Source organism: Nannospalax galili, unplaced genomic scaffold (assembly GCF_000622305.1).
Source record: "Nannospalax galili isolate Female #2095 unplaced genomic scaffold, S.galili_v1.0 scaffold463, whole genome shotgun sequence".
Classification (NCBI taxonomy): Eukaryota; Metazoa; Chordata; class Mammalia; order Rodentia; family Spalacidae; genus Nannospalax; species Nannospalax galili.
Genome location: NW_008349529.1, coordinates 3,008,771 through 3,031,640, shown reverse-complemented (window position 1 = coordinate 3,031,640; position 22,870 = coordinate 3,008,771). Strand labels below are relative to the sequence as shown.

The following is a 22,870-nucleotide window of genomic DNA, read 5'->3' as shown; positions in this document are numbered from 1 at the left end:
TCTGTGAGTTCAAGGCCAGCCTGGTCTACATAGTGAGTTCCAGGCCAGCTGGGGCTACATGGAGACCCTGTCTCAAAAAGACCACAAAAAAAGAAAAAGAAAAAAAAATTCTAACATTTAATCTAGAAACAAATGTATTGTTCCATCCCAGGGAAATCAATATGTATAACCGGTTTTCTTTAAGTTGTTTGTATAAACAATAGTCATTTACTTGCTACGTTGAATTGTGTATGCTTTCTGACTTTTATTCATTGGCTTCCTGACTACATTTTTCAAAATGAAAAATTTGTCTTGTATATGATGAGAGTGTAAAAAAAAATCCTATGCTTATGATCAAGGAAGTTAATGCTTAAACATAAACAAAAAAGCTGGGCAATCATAGCCAGTCTTGGGTTATGTAAATAACTAACGTGTATGTAATGAAAACAAAAAGAAATAGTGGCGTATGAGCACTCACATGTTGCCAAGATGAAACTTGTGCCCAGCTTGGCTCTAAGTGACTAGTGAGTGGGGTAGTGAGTGGGGTAGTTCATACAGTGTGAATACAGTGGATAAAGGGATGATCATGTGCTGGGTACAGCAGAGCAGGCCAGAAGGTGTTTCATCACATTCGTGGCATGACATGAAATTTTAACATTACCAATTGTTTCCTTCTGGCATTTTTCATTTACTATTTTGAGATCATGGTTAATGTTGGGTGAGTAGAACAGAGAGAATAAATAAGTGAATAAGGACGTAACTGTTGCACTAAATTTTCCCTTTCAAGCTCTCTGTCTGACTTGCCCTCACTCACTCAGGTTTTGAATTTTGTGTAGTTTACACATTTGGGAGGGGATGACTTACAAAGGAACAGCTTCTCATAACCCCCACACCATTCAAGCCCAGCCTTTCCCAGTCTCTCCTGGAGGTCCAACATGGCTGCCCTAACTCTCCAATTCACCACTCTCTCAATTATGGTGGTTAGGCTCCACCCCTCTTTCCCAATGTGCATTCACAACTGTCCTTAGCCCTGTCCCTTAATGAACTGCACCCTTCCTGCAAAGCCTGGGACGTAGATGGGGCCAGGGCTTATCAGAGGAACATCCAACTCACAATAACTAAATAAATTAATCACAAATAAACAGTCATTATAGGCTATGAACCAGAACACTCCCATACTGAGAAATAAAGTGGCAAACAGCCAACAAAAAGGTAGAGAAGGAGCACTCTGTGGAGAAGGGTAAAGCTGACCTACAATAGTTTCTAGAAGTAGAGAGAGGCGCACTAAGTCAAATGCTGTTTAGAGATGGAGTAAGGAAGATTACTCAGTTTTCTTTTGGAGTTTTCTTCAGCAATATCAAGATGATTATGTGTAGGTGATGATGTAGAAACCATGTTGGATTTTGCATATATATATATATAAATTTCCACGAAACACCAGGAATATAAACAAAGACAAAGTATGTGTTGAAAACATTTAGTGGTAATTTGTATATTTTTCACAATATACATAATTTTGTTCCTGTGCTTACTTCAAGTTCATCTGTCTCAGGTTTAGTTAACTGCACAATCTATATTAGCAAAATTAAGGAAAGCATAGCTCATTAGCCCCCTGAATACCTTCAAGATCAGCAGCATGCACTGAAGCATTTTTTTTTTTTTCTTTTTTTGAGGTAGGGTTTTCCTGAGCCACACCTGGCCTGAAACTCACTATGGAACCCAGGCTGTCCTCCATCTCTCAGAGATCCACACACCTCTGCCTCCCAAGTACTGGGATTAAAGGCAGATGCCACCTCCCAAGCTTAGCATTTTTTTTCAAAAGCTAAAAGACTGAGATGTGAATCTATATTCCTATAACCAGGCTAGCTCTAAGAAAATACTGAAACAAAAGGCCACACATTCTATTAAAACATATTTCTGTATAGAGGCACTCTCTGTTCTCATCCACTTGGAATTCTGCTCCTTAAAAATTCACCTTGCCAAGGAGACTGGTTGCTTTACTGCCTGTGGATGATGCCACACATAAGGCATCAGATGCTCACACAGCTGGGATTTTACCTAAGATCAATTCATCTTATGTAAACATTTATTCTATCTGTATCCAATGGAGGGAGGATTGAGATTAATTCAGATCAAGATGAAGAACTCATGCACAGAGGTGGTTTGGATGGTAAAAGTTTTGGATAAATTTCAACAGCATCAGTACATCAGCTAAATGAAAAATGGAAGCTTTGCATAAAATGTTGAGCACATCAGTCAATGTTAAGGCTCTTAGGAAAAAGTCTGTCTACTGCTCCTATTCCTGTTAAAAATTCCATGTTTGAAGGGGAACCAAGGCAATGTGACCTTTGCCATAAGTACTTCCATACTGTGAAAAAGAGACAGAATGAGCTGAAGAAGGAAAGGACCGCAGTTACACTCCACAGCCCTGAACATACTGAGAGAGATCTTGGTTTTGACAGCGGTTTCTCCACGCCACCCTGTGAGGAAAGTGAGACAAGAAGAAAAGGTCACAACTTGTCTCCTCTATGGCACAAATACTTCAAACCTATGGAGGAATTGGTACGTCAGTTATACTAAGATGTGGTGTGAAATGCAATCTATCGGTACATACCAAACCTGCTTTTGACTGATGAACGTGTGCCCACCCCGTAGTTTGACCCTCCCCCATCCCAGAGAACAGAATGTTGAACATAAAGTGAAGTCATGTGCATCGCACACTCACTGATTCTGCAAACAGTGTGACAATAGAGGAAGGAAGTACGCAGTGTGAGAGGTTTTAAAATGCGTGGAGAAATTCCCTGAAATAATTGTAGGATTAAAAGCCCCAAGTGCAGTTTTCAGCTCTCACACTGACACTTTGGCCTCTGAAAGACTCACTGCGTGCATGGACAGTGGGATAAACAGTTCCCCTTCAAACTCAGAACATACCATGCTCTAATGCCTTGTGGATCCCTCACGACTGTCTTTGCACATGTTATGGCTTGACTGATGTCATCTTGCAGCAGAGCTGGAAGAGAAGGGTGAGGCGTGAAAAGGACGGACGTAAGAAATTCATATTCAGTGTAGACTGAGCCAGCTTTGTTCTGTGATGCTGAGCGGTGAACACAACAAATTATTCTCCAAGTGCCTGTGTAGCTGTGATTGGGGGACAAAAGCTGCTCTTCCTTCCATTCCATTTGACGTGATACCTATCATGCCTTTTCTCATTGTAAAGTCACTGGAGGACTGGGGATGCAGCTGAGTGGTAGACTGTTTGCTGGGAACGTGCAAGTGCTTTGGTTCCTAGAATCCCCAGTATTGAAAAAAGAACAATAAAATTTTGAAAATAACGAATAGTCATTGGATGCTGTGGGATTATTAACTATGATGATGGAAGCACCTCCTTGACCAAAAAAATAAAAAAACAAAAAAAACATACTAAAACCTGTATGAATAAAGCTGTTCCTAGCAATTTATAAAAGGCAAAATGGAAGCAACCCAGGTGCTTAAGAGTAAGGGTGGGATTTCAAATTGATACTGTAGAACTGCATTCACCATAAATGATAGTACAGGTTGGTGCTTGTTTTCGCTGTGGAAGTCATTCTGTGTGATAAGCAAATCATTAAGCAGTATGAGTATAATTTTTTTGGTCTTTTTGAGACAGTGTCCCTTTGTAGCCCCCACTGGCCTGGAACTCACTATATAGACCAGGGTGGCCTTAAACTCAGAGATAACTGCCTGCCTCTACCTCCCAAGTGGTGGGATTTAAAGGCGTGGACCACCATACGTGGTTGCCTATAATTTCATTTTTATAAAAAGGACACATTCCTTATGTGTTTGTGAGCACACAGGAACATGATATAACTTTATATGTACACACAAGATAGATTGACCTTCCTGAAGCATATTTGTCAAAAGTTATCAGTTAACTGAAATCTCTGGGTACTAACGCTATGAATAATATTATTTTGGTTTATGTTTTCTTATTTTTTCAGGGTTCATAAACGAATACCTGATACACAATATTTTCTAATTACATTAATTAAATTATGAAGAAGTTTCGAAAAGCAAGTTTCTCTTGGGAAATTGGACAATCAAATTTAACAGAGTGGGAATTAATATCGTTCACTTGAGTGGCATGTGCCAGGTCCTGGGTTCAATCCCAGCACAGGAAAAAAAAAAAGGAGCAATCTCATCTTTTATTTATGCATCAAAAATTCCTGTTTGTAGCATGTGTGAATTGAGGAACATCCTTGGAAGACTGGGATATCCTATGGTAGAGGCTCTTGTCTAAATTGAATGTTGATAGGATTCCAGGCTTTTTCATGATTGATTAGGCAGCTTAATGGAGCCTGCTTTGGGTGTCATGTAACACTAAGTTAGACTCTGCTTTGGTAAACATCAGACGACTTTCACTTTTTTCTACATTTCTTAAGGAAATAAAGGTAGTTGTTTTGTTCTAAAAAGAAAGGTTTTTTTTTGTTTGTTTGTTGTAAAAGGGAATTCATACCTCTAAAAGCTGCCCAGAAAACGTGGAAGTAGCAGTTTTCTCGAGTGTTTTTTTTTTTTTTTTTTTTAATTAGAGTCCTGCCTGGCATAATGACACATACCTGGAATCCTAGCATTTGGGGAGTGGAGGCAGGAGTTCAAGGCCAGCCTCTGTTACATAGTGAAAAACAGGATGGAAGAAAGGAGAGGGTTCAGTATTTATTGACACTAACTGCATTAGTGTGATAGGAAATGTGAAGCCATTTTAATGTGGCGTTATCTTCTATACAAACAAGGTAGATTTGTTCTAGTATTAGATACCCAGGGACCCAGGCATAGAGTCTCATAGTATATTTAAAGTAGTCGTACTCAGCTCAAGTAGTTTAGTACCCAGGGGAATTCATTTCTGAAAAGCATTTAAACTTAAGAAAAAACTTGAAAACATAATGCATATAAAAATAGCACAGTATATTGGAAAGGATATTTCCTATGGCAAAAAAAAAGGCATAAAATGAACTAATATTATTTAAGAGGTAGAATTGTAGTAGGGGTAACAGCTTTGCATGTATAGTATATTACATTCACAAAGGTGTACAGTTGAATAAGTGATTACTAGTTGTTTGTGGGACTCTGCAATTTAACACTAATGGAAAAGTATGCTTTAGGTTAAAGAGCATATGAAGGGTGTTCTTTTTTAAACTACAAATGTACATGATTATATCTGTGTGAAAAATACCAATTTTATATATGTTAAATGATAAAGATCCTATTTTGTTTCTCTAAAGTTTGCAGCTATTGAAAACTTTCTAAATGCCAGGCATGGTTGTGTAAGCCTTCAATCCCAGCATTCGAGAGGTGGAGGCAGGCAGATCTCTGTGAGGCCACCCCGGTCTACATAGTGAGTTCCAGGCCGGCTGGGGCTACAGGGAGACCCTGTATCAAAAAGACCAAAGGAAAAAAAAAAAAAAGAATATAAAAACCATTCTAACATTTAATCTAGAAACAAATGTATTCTACTGTTAGAGTATCAGTGAGCCCCATAAATTGAACTAGTTCAGACTAGAAAAATGTCTAGTCTATCTGTTGGAGGACCCACTTTTCCAGTTTCACTGGTCAACCTGATGATAGAACCACTCGCAGGAAGGTAGGTTCACCTTAAGTTATGCTAAATAAATGGGCTGAATACCTGGTGTGTTGATAAGGTAGTGAATATTTCCTGTCTGGAATTAGCTCAGATCCTCTCAGAACTTCCAGACCAGCCACAACCATGTAGGTCTTTGTAAGTCTGTCTACTTTCCTGAACTCTTCAGGAAAGTATAATTTCTCCTTTTCTTCTTCATGCCTTTCTTACTAAACATAATTTCTCTGAGGCTCTGGGCTGCCCCTAGCATCTTGTGTTTCTTCACTTTTTCTCTAAAGCTTCCTTTTCCCAGCCATGTGGCTGTGAGTCAGTCATGTGTCTGACCTCCATGCAGGCTCTAAACCTGCATGACTTCCATAATTTTCTTTCCTTCTTCCAACTAGTCACCTCCTCAAGGCAGCTTCCAAGATTACCAGCTCACCGGCTCTGAGGATTTTTCTTTAAGATTCTAATAAAATTGTGAAAGCTTCTGTTTGGGTCCATTCTTAAATTCTTTTATGAATGAGACCAAGAACCCTCTAGGAGACCCTCTTTCTCACTGTTTCACTACAATCCCAGTGAAATAAATAGGATTTTCCTTAAGTTGTTTATATTAACAATAATCATTTACTTGCTATGTTGAATGGTGTATGCTTTTTGACTTTTATTCATTGGCTTCCTGACTACATTTTTCAAGTCGAAAAATTTGTTTTGTATATGGTGAGAGTGTAAAAAAGGTTCCTATGCTTATGATCAAGGAAGTTAATGCTTAAACGTAAGCAAAAAAGCTGGGCAATCGGCCAGTCTTGGGTTATCTAAATGACTAACGTGTATGTAATGTGAGCACTCACATGTTGTCAAGATGAAACTTGTGCCCAGCTTGGCTCTAAGTGACTAGTGAGTGGGGTAGTGAGTGGGGTAGTTCATACGGTGTGAATACAGTGGATAAAGGGATGATCATGTGATGGGTACAGCAGAGCAGGCCAGCAGGGGTTTCATCACATTTGTGGCATGACATGAAATTCTAACATTACCAATTGTTTCCTTCTGGCATTTTTCATTTACTATTTTGAGATCATGGTTAATGGTGGGTAAGCAGAACAGAGAGAATAAATAAGTAAATAAATATGTAACTGTTGCACTAAACTTTCCCCTTCATGCTCTCTGTTTGGCCTGACCTCACTCACTCAGGGTCTCGTGGTCCTGACACAGATCGACAAACAGGCATAACAGAGTTACATTGAATTTTTCATAGTTTACACATTTGGGAGGGGATGACTTACAAAGAAACAGCTTCTCATAACCCCACACAATTCAAGCCCGAAACACCATGAATATAAACAAAGACAAAATATGCATTGAAAACATTTAATGGTAATTTGTATATTTGTATATTTTTCACAATATACATATATATATATATATACATAATTTTGTTCTGTGCTTACTACTTCAAGTTCATCTGTCTCAGGTTTAGTTAATTGCACAATCTATATTAGCGAAATGAAGGAAAGCACACCTCATCAGCCTCCCAAATACCTTCATAATCAGCTTTTTTGTTTTTTTTTTTTTTTTTTTTTTTTTTGTCTCTTTTTGAGATAGGGTCTCCCTGAGCCACAGCTGGCCTGGAACTCACTATGGAACCCAGGCTGGCCTCCATCTCACAGAGATCCACCCACCTCTGCCTCCTAAGTACTAGGATTAAAGGCAGGTGCGACCTTCCAAGCTTAGCATTTTCTCAAAAGCTAAAACAGACTGAATTATGAATCTATGTTTAAAGCACTATAACCAGGCTAGCTCTAAGAAAATACTGAAACAAAAGGTCACACACTCTATTAAAAAATATTTCTGTATAGAGGTTCTCTCTATACTCATCCACTTGGAATTCTGCTCCTTAAACATTCATCTTGCCCAGGACTCTCGTTGCTTTACTGCCTGTGGATGATGCCACACATAAGGCATCAGATGCTCACACAGCTGGGATTTTACCTAAGATCAATTCATCCTATGTAAACATTTATTCTATCTGTATCCAATGGAGGGAGGATTGAGATTAATTCAGATCAAGATGAAGAACTCATGCACAGAGGTGGTTTGGATGGTAAAAGTTTTAGATAAATTTCAACAGCATCAGTACATCAGCTAACTGAAACATGGAAGCTTTGCATAAAATATTGAGCACATCAGTCAATGTTAAGGCTCTTAGGAAAAAGTCTGTCTACTGCTCCTATTCCTGTTAAAAATTCCATGTTTGAAGGGGAACCAAGGCAATGTGACCTTTGCCATAAGTACTTCCATACTGTGAAAAAGAGACAGAATGAGCTGAAGAAGGAAAGGACCGCAGTTACACTCCACAGCCCTGAACGTACTGAGAGAGATCTTGGTTTTGACAGCGGTTTTTCCATGCCACCCTGTGAGGAAAGTGAGACAGAAGAAGAAAACGTCACAACTTGTCTCCTCTATGGCACAAATACTTCAAACCTATGGAGGAATTGGTACGTCAGTTATACTAATCACGTCTTGGCCTTTGGACTAAGATGTGGTGTGAAATGCAATCTATCGGTACATACCAAACCTGCTTTTGACTGATGAACGTGTGTCCACCCAGTAGTTTGACCCTCCCCCATCCCAGAGAACAGAATGTTGAACATAAAGTGAAGTCATGTGCACCCCCAACACTTCATTTCTTAATGGCTAATTTGAGGTGATTACCAATGGCTTTCTAGCAGTAAAGACAGGGTCTCCCCAGATTCCTGATGCTCCTTCAGTGTTACATCATATCACAGAATCTCTGCACCTGTACAGATGGCCCCTTTGCCATCACTCTAAAGCTGCCTTGTCTTACCGCTGCAGGAGATCCCACAAGCATCCACTGCTCTTGGGGTTTTGTCATAAGTACACCGGTAGCAACTGTTGATCTGAAATATCCCATAATCAGTACTTTGGCTTCCAGGATTGTAGTTTGTAGCTTGTGTGTTGAAATCACTCTCCGATTTGCACAAACACATCCCTGAAAAACAAGTATGTTTATCAATAATCATCAATACTAAATGATTTGCATTGCATACTAAAACTAGCTGTGTTTAGTTAGTGGTATTTTACAAGTGACTTTCTAAGTACAAACACAGGGCTGGAGAGATGACTCAGAGGTTAAGAGTCCTGGCTGTTCTTGCTGAGGACCTGGGTTCAATTCCCAACACCTATATGGCAGCTAACAATCATCCATAATTACAGTTCCAGGGGAATCCGACACCCTCTTCAGGCCTCTGTGGGCACTGCAAGACATGCCTCTGTGGGCATTGCAAGACACAGGTGCACTTATGTGACCCGAATCTTCCTCTGACCCTGTGATGAAAAGCCATGGTCCTGCCTCCTTCCCATGCTCTGCGAAGGAGCCCATTACCTCTTCCAGGCAATAGGTTTACCTTCGTTGCTAGAAGGGGAGGGATTAACGGTATTTATGTGTGGGTGTGGATGTTCGAACATGCCATGAATGGGGTGGGGGCGCTCACTCTTCTGTTAGCAAACCAGTACCCCAAGCTCAGTTAGCAAGTCCAATAAACTCATTAAGAGTCTTCAAACTGGGGTTTGGAGAATTCTTTCCTCAGATTGTCGTAAGGACAGTGAGAGGAGGGGATCCGATGGCATGTGGGCCTCCCAGCAGTGAATTTGACTTACAACTTACATACATGCTGGCAATACACTCATACACATAAAATCAGAATAATAAATAAAATGTTTTTAAAATCAGGACTGGATAGATGGCTCAGCAGTTAAGAGCACTGACTGCTCTTGCAGAGGACCCGGGGTCGATTCCCAGCACCCACATGGTAGCTACAAACCACCCTTAACTCCAGTTCCAGGGAAATCTGAAGCCCTCTTCTGATCTTCGCAGCATCGCACCACATGGGTGCATTCACATACATGCAAGCAATACACTCATACACATAAAATAAAAATAATAAAATATTTTGTTTTAAATATAAACATTTCAACTATGCTAGCACTGCTTCAGCCTGGGTCTGGCCCTGGCTATGTTGTACAGGGTAGTGTCTAGGGCTCAAGTGATTCTCCTGTCTCTGCCTTTCAACTAGGTGAGACTGCTGTGCCCTGGCAACATTTATTTTAAAGCTCCTAGAGAATACCTGTGAAGAACTCATTGTCTCCACTTAGAAAGTTAAAGTATTTCTCCCATTGCCTTTCCCTCCCCTGCTCCCATCCTTCAGGATATGCTGGCCTAGAATAGAAAAACTGTCATCAGGTAGATGTCATAGATCATGGATCCAAAGCATATGCTGATAGAAAACGATTTTATCAGAAAAACTGAGAATTTTCTGAGTGATTTCTCTTATTGTCAAGGTGAATTTGCACAGCAAGTGCAATTCTTTTCTTTTTTCAGATAGGGTGTCACTGAGTAGCTCAGGTGGGCATGGAGCCTGCAATTCCTGCCTCAGCATCCAGGTGCTAGAATTACAGGAGCATGCCATCACAGCTGGCTACTTAGATTCTTGAATACAAGAATATTGGGCCAGTTAAGGCTATTCTGTAATTCCATCCATCCATCCATCCATCATCCATCCATCATCCATCATCCATCCATCATCCATCCATCCACCCATGTGTTCACTCAATCACTGAAAATTAGTTATGGCAAGGGTAACTGTGAACTGAACATGAAAGGCACAGTAGTTACAGTGACATCAATGGAGTAGTCTATGAGGGAACTTTTCCTCATGGCACATCTTCGATTGCATGGAAAGACGTGCAAAGGTCTCCCTAGAGTGAATGAGAGTACTAAGTCACTCTATGCCCAATGTCAGAGGTCCTCATTTAAAGTCACTGGGAGAAACTGGGGTCCCCCCAAAAAACTTGGAAATTTTTCTCTTAAACATCAATTCCATGTCATGGCAGGGGAAATTAAGACTCTGGAAATGGGTAGCAGGCCGAAATCTTAGCCGAAGAACTATTGGGCAGCTGATTACTATGGGGTGAGGAAAATCTGATCTTTTTTAAAATTTTTATTATTTTTATTTTATGTGTATATTGTCTGCATGCATGTGAATGCACCCATGTCATGCAGTGCCACAGAGGTCAGAAGAAGGCTTTGGATTCCCCTGGAACCGGAGTTAAGGATGGTTCGTAGCTGCCATGTGGGTGCTGGGAATCAAGCCTGGGTCCTCTGCAAGAGCAGTCAGTGCTCTTAGCCATCTCTCCAGGCCCTCTTCTTTTTTTTTTTAAATTTTATTCATCATTTTTATGTGTATGCCATGTATTTCCTGCATGTATGTAAGTGGACACATGTTGTGCAATGCCCACGGAGGACAGAAGAGATTGTTAAATCCCCTAGACCTGGAGCTATGGCCAGTTGTTAGCAGCCATGTGGGTGCTGGGATTTGAACCCAGGTCTTCTGCAAGAAAAGTAAGTAAGATGGCTAAGCCATCTGTCCAGCCCCAAATCTGATCTTCTTTAAGGGAGGGACTCTAGATAGGCAAAGTAGACCTCAGTGGATGAACTTGCACTGAGGGGCGTCAGAGGACACTAACTTGACTTGATAGGCCTTAACATAAATGACAGAATGCATGAAATCCAGTTGGGGAGGAGGCAGCTGTGGGAGGGTGCCAATGGGGAAGGGGGTATAATTGAATAATATATATATTATTCATATATATATGAAACAGGAAAAAAAAATACCATGTCATTCCAGGCTCTCAGAGCCAAGTTCCCACTGGGTCCTACTGTCTTTTATCAGTCTCCATGAGCCATTGAGTCTGAGACAACTGGAAAACCTAGTGAGACTTGGGGTATACCTCACAGCCTGTTTACCTTTGAATGGCACAGAAGTTAACCTCCCATGCCCTCACCCTACTCTCTCTGATTCTAAAGGCCAAACTGATGTTTTTAACCACAGCAAACTCAAACAGAGAAGCATAGAAATCTGTTCACTGAAACCTTCTTCCTGATCACTCAGTTCCCCCTCCCACCTGTCTATAGTTGGAGCATGAAGCACAAGAGGCTTACAGTTTGCCAGGCTGACTCCTTCATAGCCATCCAGTCCGTGGTTTTTTAGAGTTCTGGCCAACTCACAGCGCTGAAAGACCTTGCTCTGGACTGTGACCGAGAGCAGGAGAAGCCCCAGAGTAAGGAAAGTCTTCATGGTGCCTGGGAGGTCTGAACAGCAGCTGACTAGGGTAATCAGGCCCCAGTATTTAAGTGTCCTTTCACTCCTTCTTCTAGTAGGAAAAGGAGTGAAGTTCCCCCCTTTTAAGCTTTGTGCAAAATAAGCTTGTTGTTCTTGGAATGACCAGTTTTACTTTCTTCCTCCTCTTCTTGATGAGAAATGTTCTGTTGATCTAGGGAGAGGCTCCAAAGGATTTATGTGATACTGTTTAAAGTTTTGGCCCAGGAAGAATCAGGAGGTAATAGTGTTTCTGAAAGATGTTTGTTTCTTTTATGTTATTATCAAGTTGAGCAACTATAAAGGAAAAAATGTCAAATTTTTACTGTTAAAATCAACTGGTACTTTTGGTTGGTACTTCTTTGGATTAAATTGTTTTGTGTGCATTCACCATTTTGTATTGATTGTTTACTAAAATCTTAATTGGCTGAAGTGATGGCTTAGCAGTTAAGAGCATTGGCTGCTCTTGCAAAGGACCTGGATTCGGTTCCTAGTACCCACATGGTGGTTCTCAACTGTAATTCCAGTTCCAGGGTTCCAATGCACTCTTCTGACCTCTGTGGGCATTTAATGACACAGGTTCCCCTACCTACATGCAGGCAATACACTCATACACATAAAATAAAAATAAATAAAAATTAAAAAATTTTTTTGATTACTTGTATTTTATGTGTATGACTGTTATGTCTGCATGTATGTAAGTACACCCATTTCATGCAATGTCCATGGAGGACAGAAGAGGGCTTCAGATCCCCTGGAACTGGAGTTATAGACAGTTCTTAGATGCCATGTGGGTACTAGAATTTGAACCCAGGTCTTCTGCAAGAGCAGCCAGTGCTCTTAACCACTGCGTCATCTCTCCAGCCCAAATAAAATGTTTTTTTAAATTTGCATATGCATATTTCCTCAAAATGGACGTGTCTTGTGTGCCTGTTCTGTGGAAGGGTGTCACCTTTGTTTTTCATCAGTGCTGCCATTCTCTGCTTTGCCTACAGAGATGACCAGGCTTGGCTCTAATTTGCTATTTAGGGGTCTTGTTTCAAAGTGACTTAGAATCCTGGTTTTCAGACCAGGCCTAGATATTTGCTTGCCACTCTCAGCCAAACTGAAAACACTAATCCCATGTGTCTATCTTAAAGGAAAGGTGGTGTTGATACCCTAAAATTATTTCCCCCACAGCAAGAGACATGAACACTCACAATATAAAATTCTTGTAGTATTATTTTACTTAAAATTAGATTAAATGAGCAGGAATTCTTTAAATATGTTTTATTTGGGGTGTGTGTGTGTGTGTGTGTGTGCGTGTGCGTGTGTATTGTCTGCATGTATATAAGTGGACCTGTGTTGTGTATTGCCTGTGGAGTTCAGAAGAGGGCATCAAATTCTCCTGGAATTGGAGTTACAGATGGTTGTTAGCCATGGTGTGTGTACTGGGATTCGAACCCGGGTCCTCTGCAAAACCAGTCAGTGCTCTTAATTGCTAAGCCATTTCTCCACCCTAAAATTTTTAAAAGTCTATCATTATCTCCCCTCCCAGGGAGAAGCAAAGTGCACAGATAAACTTTCTGAACTAGAAAACTAAAGCAGAGTGAAATTTTTCACATAAATTCATGGTTAGCAAATTTGTACTCACTGCAACTATTTGACCTAGTTTCTTTTTAAGTTTTTCATTTTATTTGTGTATGCGTGTCTCCATGGAGACCAGAAGAGGGAGTGGGAGGTAGTTGTGAGTCACTCTAATGTGGGTGCTGAGAACCCAGCTCAGGCCCTTTGGAAGATCAGGAAGCGATCAGCCGTATCTCCAGCCCCTTGGTCTAGTTTTAACGGTTCTGATTAGAAGGAGATTGGAAACTGGAAGTGGCGTAGTACCTGTGAGTCCCAGGGACTAATTTGTTTTCCTGAAAATGGCTTTTTGGTTCCATGATTAAGTTCCCCAATAACCCTATGATAACCCTATGGGCAATCTTAGGTACATTGGTTTACAGTGACTCACAAGATGGAGCAGATCTCTCTGTCTTAAAACCTTGTTTCACTTTAGTTTGAACCATTGTAAGGCTTCTGTTGTGCTGTTATTCCTCTAATCCTATTTTCTACTAGTATTAAATAATTAAAACATATTTGGGTTAGAATATAAGGACATGAAAAACTGCCTTAGAAAATCCTCAGCACAGGTAAATCAGAACTACTTGGTAAGTTGTCCTCGGCATGCATTTTGTCAAGAAAAAATATTTTCTTGTCAGTTGCAGTGCTGCTTCTTGTAGTATTCCTCTCTTATCCATGAGAGTGTATTCCACAAACCTCAGTGGATGCCTTCAACTGCATACAACATACTGAATGTCATATATATCATGTTTTTTCCATAATATATCCCTATGAGAAAATTTAATTTATATATCAGGCACAGGAAAAGATGAAAAATAAGTAGTAATAAAGCTAAGCAATTATTAAACTAAGTAAAATAAATATTGGAACATGAGTATTTGGATACTGACAAGGTGAAACTGATCCGAATTAGCCTTAAGTGACTAATAAGTGGGTCATCTCTACAGTGTGAATACACTGGACAAGGGACGACTCAGGATAGTAGGGGATTTTATCACATACTCAGGATGGCATGAGTAATAAAGCTAAGCAATTATTAAACTAAGTAAAATAAATATTGGAACATTATTTCTGGAACAGTTCATTTCATATTTTTAATTACTGGTTGATCATGGATAAGTGGACCCTGGAGAATAAACCTATGGACAAATAAACCATAAATACATATCAAATAAGCATTAAGATTTAGCCAGGGACATTTCCTCATTATAAAATGAAAATGGAATAAAAAAATAGAAATAAAGACTGAGAAGATGTGGTCTGTGGAGGAGGATGTGAGTGAGAACTCCGCTAGAGCCATTTCTACAAGCATGCAGTAGTGTGCTTTGCCAAGCACTGAGACATGAAGCACAGTGGGCTGTGACACAGCATATAAGTGTGCAGAACGTGGGGAAGAAGTTTCTAGAGCATGAAGTGTCACTTTTCTGAATGCTGCTTAGAGATCAAGTAAGGGAGATTTGTCAGCTTGCTTTTGGAGTTTTCTGCAGCAATATCCAGCTGGCTTTGTGTAAGTGAGGATTTAAAAGCTATTAGGAATGCCATGTTGAAGTGTTTTTCTTTTTTTACAAAATATATATAAGTTTTTCTGCCAGAATCCAAGATGGGTCTAAACAAAGACAAGGTTTGAAATGCAGAACCTTTCATGTAATTTATATATTTTCACAATACACATAATTTTATTCCTGTGGTCATTTATTAATAAGACTCATCTGTCTCAGGCTTAGCTAAACACACAAAGCTACATTGGCAAAATTAAGGAACAGCACATCTCACTGATCCCCTCAAATACCTTCATGATCAGCAGCATGCATTGAAGCATTCTTCCAAAAGCTAAAACAGACTGCCTATTAATTGTGAATCTATGTTTAAAGCTTTATAAACAGGCTAGCTCTAAGAAAATACTTATACAAAAGGTCACACATTCTGTGATAACAAATCTCTGGGTGGAGGCACTCTCTGTTCTCATCCACTTGGATTTCTTCTTCAAAATTCACCTTGCCCAGCACAGTGGTTGCTTTACTGCCTGGGGATGACGCCACACATAAGGCATCAGATGCTCACACAGCTGGGATTTTACCTAAGATAATTCATCTTATGTAAACATTTGTTCTATTTGTATCCAATAGAGGGAGAAATGGGATTCAGATCAAGATGAAGAACTGGTGCATAGAGGTGTGTTTGATGATCAAACTTTTAGATAAATTTCAGCAGCATCAGTTATATCAGCTAACTGAAAAATGGAGACTTTGTATAAAATCATGAGAAAGCCAACATTAAGCCTCTTAGGAAGAAGTTCGTGTGCTACTCCTGTTTCTGTTAAAAATTCCATGTTTGAAGGGGAACCAAGGTAATGTGACCTTTGCCATAAGTACTTCCATATTGTGAAAAAGAGAATGAGCTGAAGAAGGAAGGTATGGCAGTTACACTCCACAGCCCTGAATGTACTGAGTGAGATCTTGGTTTTGACAGCGGTTTCTCCACGCCACCCTGTGGAGGAAAGTGAGACAGAAGAAGAAAAAGTTAAAACTTGCTTGGAGGGGCTGGAGAGGTGGCTCAATGGTTAAGAGCACTGGCTGCTAGAGGACCTGGGTTCGATTCCCAACACCCACATGGCAGCTAACAAACATCTGTAACTCCAGTTCCAGGGGATCCAATGCCCTCTTATGACCTCCTCAGGCATTGTATGACTCAGGTTCACTTACATACATACAGGCAATACACTCATATACATAAAATTTTTTTAAAACTTGCTTGGTATAGGTGCTCAATAAGGTATAGCTAATGAAACAAAAATCAATCAAACAAAAAACCTCCCAGAAACTTGTCTCCCTTTTATACACCATACTTCAAACCTTTAGGGGAGCAAAATAGTAGTGTATCAGTAACAAAATATAGGCTAATTGCATTTTGGCCTTTTGATTAAGATAAAGTGAAAAGCACAAGCCATAGGTACACCAAGAAACTGCTATTAACTGATGGAGATGTGTTTACATGGTAGTTTGATCCTCCCCAAATCCCCAGGGGAAAGCAGAACACTGAACATAAATGTTAAGTCATGTGCATTGCACACTTACTGATTCTGCAAATGGTCTGAAGATATGGCAAAGAAGTAGTAGGACAAGTGAACTTTTAAAAGCCTCAGAGATCACCTAAAATAATTCAAGGAGTAAAAAATTAAGGCCCCGAATCATTTGAAAAAAATGTTTTTCAAGGACTGAGATGACTCATTGTTCTGCATAAATCACAAATTGCAGTTTTCAGCTCTCACACTGACACTTTGGCCTCTGAAAGACTCACTGCGTGCATGGACAGTGGGATAAACAGTTCCCCTTCAAACTCAGAACATACCATGCTCTAATGCCTTGTGGATCCCTCACGACTGTCTTTGCACATGTTATGGCTTGACTGATGTCATCTTGCAGCAGAGCTGGAAGAGAAGGGTGAGGCGTGAAAAGGACGGACGTAAGAAATTCATATTCAGTGTAGACTGAGCCAGCTTTGTTCTGTGATGCTGAGCGGTGAACACAACAAATTATTCTCCAAGTGCCTGTGTAGCTGTGATTGGGGGACAAAAGCTGCTCTTCCTTCCATTCCATTTGACGTGATACCTATCATGCCTTTTCTCATTGTAAAGTCACTGGAGGACTGGGGATGCAGCTGAGTGGTAGACTGTTTGCTGGGAATGTGCAAGTACTTTGGTTCCTAGAATCCCCAGTATTGAAAATAAAAATAAAAATAATAATAAAAGTTTGAAAATAATGAATAATCATTGGATGCTGTGGGATTATTAACTAAGATGATGGAAACTCCTCTTTGTACAGAAACACTGTAAAACTTAAGATGCTAGTAATTTTCACTCAGAAATTATACCAGTGAAAATTTATCCTTAAGAAAAACAAAAAGTGTACAAAAACCCGTAAGAATAAAGCTGCTCCTAGCAATTTATAAAAGGCAAAATGGAAGCAACCCAGGTGCTTAAGAGTAAGAGTTGGGCAACACTGTGGCTACCTTTAATCCCCGCACTTGGGAGGCAGAGACCAGCCATTCTTAGTGAGATTGAAGCCAGCCTGATCTCCATAGAGTTCCAGGCCAGCTGTGGCTACAAGGAGACCCTGTCTCAAAAAGACCAAAAAGGGGGGGGAGGGGCTGGAGAGATAGTTCAGCCGTTAAGAGCACTTGCAGAGGACCCAGGTTTGAGTCCCAGCACCCACATGGCAGCTAAAAATCATCTGTAACTCCACTCCAGGAAATCCAATGCTCTCTTCTGACTTCCATGGACAATGCAAGACAGGGAGTCAATACACTTGTACTCACAAAATAAAAAAATAAATAAGAGTAAGGGTTGGGTTTTCAAATTGTAGAACATTAATACTGTAGAATTGTATTCACTCTAAAATAATAATACAGGTTGGTATTTGTTGTTATGATGTAATTTGTGTAATAAAAGATAAAGCAGTGTGAACAAAATTTAATTTTTGTAAAAAACACATTCCTTACATGTTTGTATCTGAGTACATATGTGCTATAACTTTACATGTACAGACATGATAGATTTATCTTCCTGAAGAATATTTGTGTCACCAGGTAAGTTCACCTCTGGGTCCAAGACTGTGAGTGATATCCTTTTTTGCTTGTGCTTTCTAATTTTTTTCAATAACTATGCATGACTGTGTGACAAAACATTTTAAAGTCATATTAACTAAATTATAAAGGGTATTCTGAAGTCATTTTCTTTTGAGAATTTTAACATGTAACTTTTGCAGTGTGAGAATCAGTGTAGCTCGATTGGTAGTATCATTGACCAGTGTGTCCCAGGATCTTGGTTCAATCCCTGCACCAAAGAACAGCCTCTAACAACAGTACCAGCTCGTTTGATTTATGCACTAAAAATTGTGCTCTGTTTCTATTATATCATGAGCCTAGGTTCTAACAATTCCATGTCTTAAGCCTGTAATAAAACTTGTTCGTTCTTTTTCATGTTTAAAAAATGAGTTTCATCCTAAATAAATTAATCCATTTTGTTGTATATAATAATAGTTATTTAGAAACTATATTTTTAGAACTTAGGAATAAAATATCATGATGCTACTAATTCATTCTCAAATCTCTCAACAAAAATAGTATATGTGTATATACACTGTGTGCCTGTGCATCGAAGAAGCAGCAGTGACAAAATGTTAGGAGCTAAGGGGTACATGTCATGCAGGTGTTTACTGTAGAAATATCTTCTTTTCTGTATGTTAGAAATTTTCATAATAAAAAGTAAATCAGTCAAAAAAGGACCACAGAACTAAACCATCCCTAGTCACCTCTAAGTGAATGGGTAGAATGACGATCTTTAGGACAAAGCGTTATTAAGGCTACTTACAAGAAATTAGTAGCTTATTCCCGAAACTTTGGTATATTAAAAAAAACAAACTTTTTTTGAGACTGGGTTCTTTATGTATCCCTGGCTGGCCTAGAACTTGCTATGTAGACCAGGCTGGTCTTGAACTCGCAGAGCTCTGTCTGCCTCTGCCTCTGCCTCCCAAGTGCTGGGACTGAAGGCATGCGCCATCTCACCCAGCAAAAACACCCATTTTTTTTTTTTTAATGATACCACCTCTTTTAAAAATTTTTATTGATTTACTGTATGTATGTGGTAGTATGTACAGGAGAATGTGTGTGTGCAAGTGCATATGCACATATATGCACATGTTATGTGGAAGCCAGAAGTTAACCTCTGGAGTTGTTCCTCAGGAACAGTCTACCTTGTTTTTGCAACATGGTCTTTCACTGGGACCTGAGGCTAGAAGATGGCCAGCAAGCCCCATGGATGCACCCCTCTCAGACTCTTCAGTGCTGGTGTTATAAAGGCAGGCCACCAAACACAGGTGTTCTGCTTAAGTGGTACTCACTGCACTATCTCCTCAACCCTTATTTTCTTTCTATCTATCTATCTATCTATCTATCTATCTATCTATCTATCTATCTATCTATCTATCTATCATCTATCTACTTATTTTGGTGCTTGTCTTAGTTTGTTCTTCATTGCTGTGACAAAACACTCTGACCACTACCAACTTGGGGAGGAAAGGGTTTATTCAGCTTACATCTCCCAGGTCACAGTTCATCAGGGAGCCCAAGGTAGGAACTCAGGGCAGGAACCTGGAGGCAGGAGCTGGAGCACAGGCCATGGAGGAATGCTGCTTACAGGCTTGCTCTCCTGGCCCCTGCTCAGCCTGCTTTCTTATGCAACACAGGCCCACCTGCCCAGGGGTGGCACCACCCACAGTGGGCTGGGCCCTCCCACATCACTCATCAAGAAGATGCCCTTCAGACATGGCCACAGGCCAGTCCAATAGAGGCAATTTCCCGATTGAGGCTCCCTCAACCCAGGTGTGTCAAGTTGACACTAAAGCCATCCAGCACAGTGCTGATGATAGAATCTCAAGCCCTCTACAAGCTGAATTATGTCCTAAGCCTCACTTCTTGTCTAATTTTGAGGTGATTACCAATGGCTTTCTAGCAGTAAAGACAGGGTCTCCCCAGGTTCCTGATGTTCCTTCAGTGTTACATCATATCACAGAATCTCTGCTCCTGTACAGATGGGCCCTTTGCCATCACTCCAAAGCTGTTTTGTCTTACCGCTGCAGGGGATTCTACAGCCATTCACTGCTCTCGGGGTTTTGCCATCATTACACCAGTAGCGACTATTGATCTGAAATATCCCATAATCAGTACTTTGGCTTCCAGGATTGTAGTTTTGGGCTTGTGTGTTATAACTGCTCTCCCATCTGGCCAAACACACCCCTGAAAAACAATATGTTTATCAACAATCAGCACTATTACATGATTTACATTGCATACTAGTTGTGTTTAGCTAGTTCTATCTTATAGGTGACTTTATAAGCACAAATCTATTAACATATAAAATATGTTATCACTAGTTCAGTCTGGGTCTGGCCATGTTGCATGGGGTAGTATCTAGGGCTCAAGTGATTCTCCTGCCTTTGCCATTCGTGTAGGTGGGACTGCTGTGCCCAGTCAACATGTTATTTTAAGTTCCCCTAGAGAATCCCTTTGAAGGGTAAATCAATTGTATCACTAATAAAACAAGATGAGGTACTTTAAAACTTTAAATAGCCATTTCTTCCTTTGTTTTTACCCTCCCTGTTCTCTTCTTCAAGATACCTCATCATAGAATGAAAATAAATAGTTGTTAGGTGGATTACATAAATTCATAGTTAAAATGATTTTTATTAGAAATACTAAGGATTTTCCCAAAGTTTTTTTCTTATGACCAAGGTAAATTTGCACGTCATTATAATTCTTTTCTTCTTTTCATACAGAGTGTCACTAAATATCATAGGTGGGCATGGAACTGGTGATCTCCTGCCTCAGCATCCTGGTGCAAGAATTAGAAGTGTGCATCACCAAAACTGGCTACTTAGAATCTTTTTTTATAATTAAGAAAATATTTTTATTGGCACTGGAGAGATGGCTCAGCAGTTAAGAGCACTGACTGCTCTTGCAGAGGACCTGGGTTCAGTTCCCAGTACACACATGGAGGCTAACAACCACCTGTAACTTCAGTTCCAGGGGAACCCAACACCTCTGACCTCTGAAAGCATTGCATGACATGGGTTCACTTATACAAATGCAGGTAATACACTCATACACATAAAATAAAAAGTAATTTAAAGAAATTTTAAAATAAAAAATATTATTAAGTACATCTGTGTTGTGCAATGCCCGCGGAGATCAGAAGAGGACATCAGATCCCTCGGAACTGGAGTCACGAACAGTTGTTAGCCACTGTGTGGGTACTGGGAATCGAACCGAGGTCCTCTGCAAGAGCAGCCAGTGGTCTTAACTGCTGAGCCATCTCTCCAGCCCCCTACTTAGAACCTTGAGTACAATAATATTGGAACAGGAAAGGCTATTCTATGATTTCTTACATACATATATACATACAAAAAATACATTCCTTGTTGATTCAGTTATTGAAAAAGTTATTGAGCAGCATGTATTCAAATTAAATGTGAAAAGCACAGTGGCTACAGTGATGTAGACAAAGTACTGTATGAAGGAACTGCTTCTCATGGCACATCTTCCACTGTGGAAGGTAACATGAAGGTTGTCCTAAGTGAGTAAGAGTCCTAAGTCATTGATTCGTAGTTTGAGAGACCTTCATGTGAACAGAGACTGGGGAGAACAGTATATCTACTGCCCTACTTGGTGAGCTCAACAAAAATTTGAAACTTTTTCTCTTAAAAATTCCATGTCCAGGCAGGAGAAATTATCAAGTCACTTTGGGCTCTCAGAACCCAGTTTCTGATTGAATCCTTACATCTTTTATCAGCCTCCATGGGTTGTTGAATCTGAAGCAACTGGGCAACCTAGTGATACTCAAACATCTTAAGTCCTGTTTGCCTTAGAATGACATGGAATTTCTCCTACTATTCCACCACCCCACTATCTTTGATTCTAAAGGACCATACTGGGTTTTTTTAAGATTTTTTTTTTTTTTGAGACAGGGTCTCCTTGAAGCCCCAGCAGGCCTGAACTTTCTGTGTAGACCAGGTTGGCCTCGATCTCACAGAGATCTGTTTGCCTCTGCCTTCCAAGTGCTGGGATTAAAGGCATGTGCTACCATGCAAGGCTTTTATTTTGTGTGTGTGTGTGTGTGTGTGTGTGTGTGTGTGTGTGTGTGTTAGTGTTCTGCCTGCGTGTATGTATGTGCACTACATGCATGCCTGGGGCACACAAATGCCAAAAGAAGGCAAATTCCCTGGAATTAGAGTTGAAGGCAGGTATGAGCTGCCTTGCTGGTGCTGGAAATTGAACCAGGGTCTTTTGTAAGAGCAGCATATGCTCTTAACTGCTGAGCCACCTCTCCCACCCCAAAACTGATATTTTTAACCAAGTAACCAAACACACAGAAAGCACAAAAAGGTTGTTTGCTCAACTCCCTCTCTGATCACTTATTCTCTCCCTGTACCTATTCTGTAGCTGGTACCTATCAGGAGGGCTGAGGAAGAGAAGACTTACAGTTTGCCAGGCTGATTCCCCTGTAGCCATCCATTCCATGTCTTTTTAGAGATCTGGCCAGCTCACACCGTTCATAGACCTTGCCCTGGACAGTGACAGAAAGTAGGAAAAGCACCAGAGTAAGGAGAGCCTTCATGTTGCTTGTGAAGCCAAAACAGCAGGCTGACTGGAGAAAGAGGGCTCAGTATTTAAGCATCTTTTAACTTCCTTCTTCCTCTAGCAGTCTAGGGCCTCCACTGTTTGAGCTCCTTGTGAAATAGGAAGTACTCACTATTCTGCTAACTTCAACATTGGTCCTTCAACTCCATAAGTTTCATGAAAGGTGTTCTGGTATTCCAGAAAAAAATGTATCCGGATTTGTTTGATACTGCTTAAAGACTTGGCTCGTTAAGAATTAAGAAGTGATTCTTTTTCTGAAAAGGGAATTTTCTGCTATTTTATTATAAATTTGAACAACAAAAATAAAAACAACTAATTTTAAAAGTAGCTA

The 22,870-nt window shown here is 40.1% G+C and overlaps 2 protein-coding genes and 1 long non-coding RNA gene across 4 annotated transcripts; all 3 read right to left on the bottom strand.

The window, feature by feature from the left end:
* Positions 1-2,068: 2,068 nt before the first annotated feature.
* LOC108491487 lies at positions 2,069-2,990 on the bottom strand. The gene is made up of 2 exons (XR_001872777.1): positions 2,911-2,990; positions 2,069-2,459 (listed from the first exon to the last, which is right to left on the bottom strand). It is a non-coding gene; the product is annotated as an uncharacterized LOC108491487 (long non-coding RNA).
* A 4,599-nt stretch (positions 2,991-7,589) lies between these two features.
* LOC103745082 (lysozyme C) lies at positions 7,590-22,569 on the bottom strand. Of its 2 annotated transcripts, none has more exons than XM_017801626.2 (4): positions 22,381-22,568; positions 19,975-20,139; positions 16,696-16,774; positions 7,590-7,980 (listed from the first exon to the last, which is right to left on the bottom strand). In XM_017801626.2, the coding sequence occupies exons 1-4, from the start codon at positions 22,514-22,516 to the stop codon at positions 7,914-7,916; spliced, it is 447 nt and encodes a 148-aa protein (XP_017657115.1). In that variant the 5' UTR covers positions 22,517-22,568; the 3' UTR covers positions 7,590-7,913. The 2 variants fall into 2 exon arrangements, with proteins under 2 accessions (XP_017657115.1, XP_008845200.1); XM_008846978.3 differs by lacking the exon at positions 7,590-7,980 and adding an exon at positions 15,019-15,834 and having other exon boundaries at positions 22,381-22,569.
* Positions 8,013-11,781, bottom strand: LOC103745083 (lysozyme C-like). The gene is made up of 3 exons (XM_017801622.1): positions 11,589-11,781; positions 8,415-8,579; positions 8,013-8,050 (listed from the first exon to the last, which is right to left on the bottom strand). The coding sequence occupies exons 1-3, from the start codon at positions 11,722-11,724 to the stop codon at positions 8,013-8,015; spliced, it is 339 nt and encodes a 112-aa protein (XP_017657111.1). The 5' UTR covers positions 11,725-11,781.
* Positions 22,570-22,870: the final 301 nt, after the last annotated feature.

What these genes read in the sequence shown, in the direction of transcription:
- LOC103745082 (XM_008846978.3), bottom strand. Translation starts at nt 22,516, where the DNA reads ATGAAGGCTCTCCTTACTCTGGTGCTTTTCCTACTTTCTGTCACTGTC. An exon ending in CTGTAGAATCCCCTGCAGCG is followed by an intron (nt 16,775 to 19,974) that starts GTAAGACAAAAC and finishes CTTCTCTTCCAG; the next exon opens with CTCTGCTGCAAGATGACATC. An exon ending in CCACAAGGCATTAGAGCATG is followed by an intron (nt 15,835 to 16,695) that starts GTATGTTCTGAG and finishes TTTCCTCCACAG; the next exon opens with GGTGGCGTGGAGAAACCGCT.
- LOC103745083 (XM_017801622.1), bottom strand. Translation starts at nt 11,724, where the DNA reads ATGAAGACTTTCCTTACTCTGGGGCTTCTCCTGCTCTCGGTCACAGTC. An exon ending in AGGAGTCAGCCTGGCAAACT is followed by an intron (nt 8,580 to 11,588) that starts GTAAGCCTCTTG and finishes CTTGTTTTTCAG; the next exon opens with GGATGTGTTTGTGCAAATCG. An exon ending in TTGTGGGATCTCCTGCAGCG is followed by an intron (nt 8,051 to 8,414) that starts GTAAGACAAGGC and finishes ATTCCTCCATAG; the next exon opens with GTTTGAAGTATTTGTGCCAT.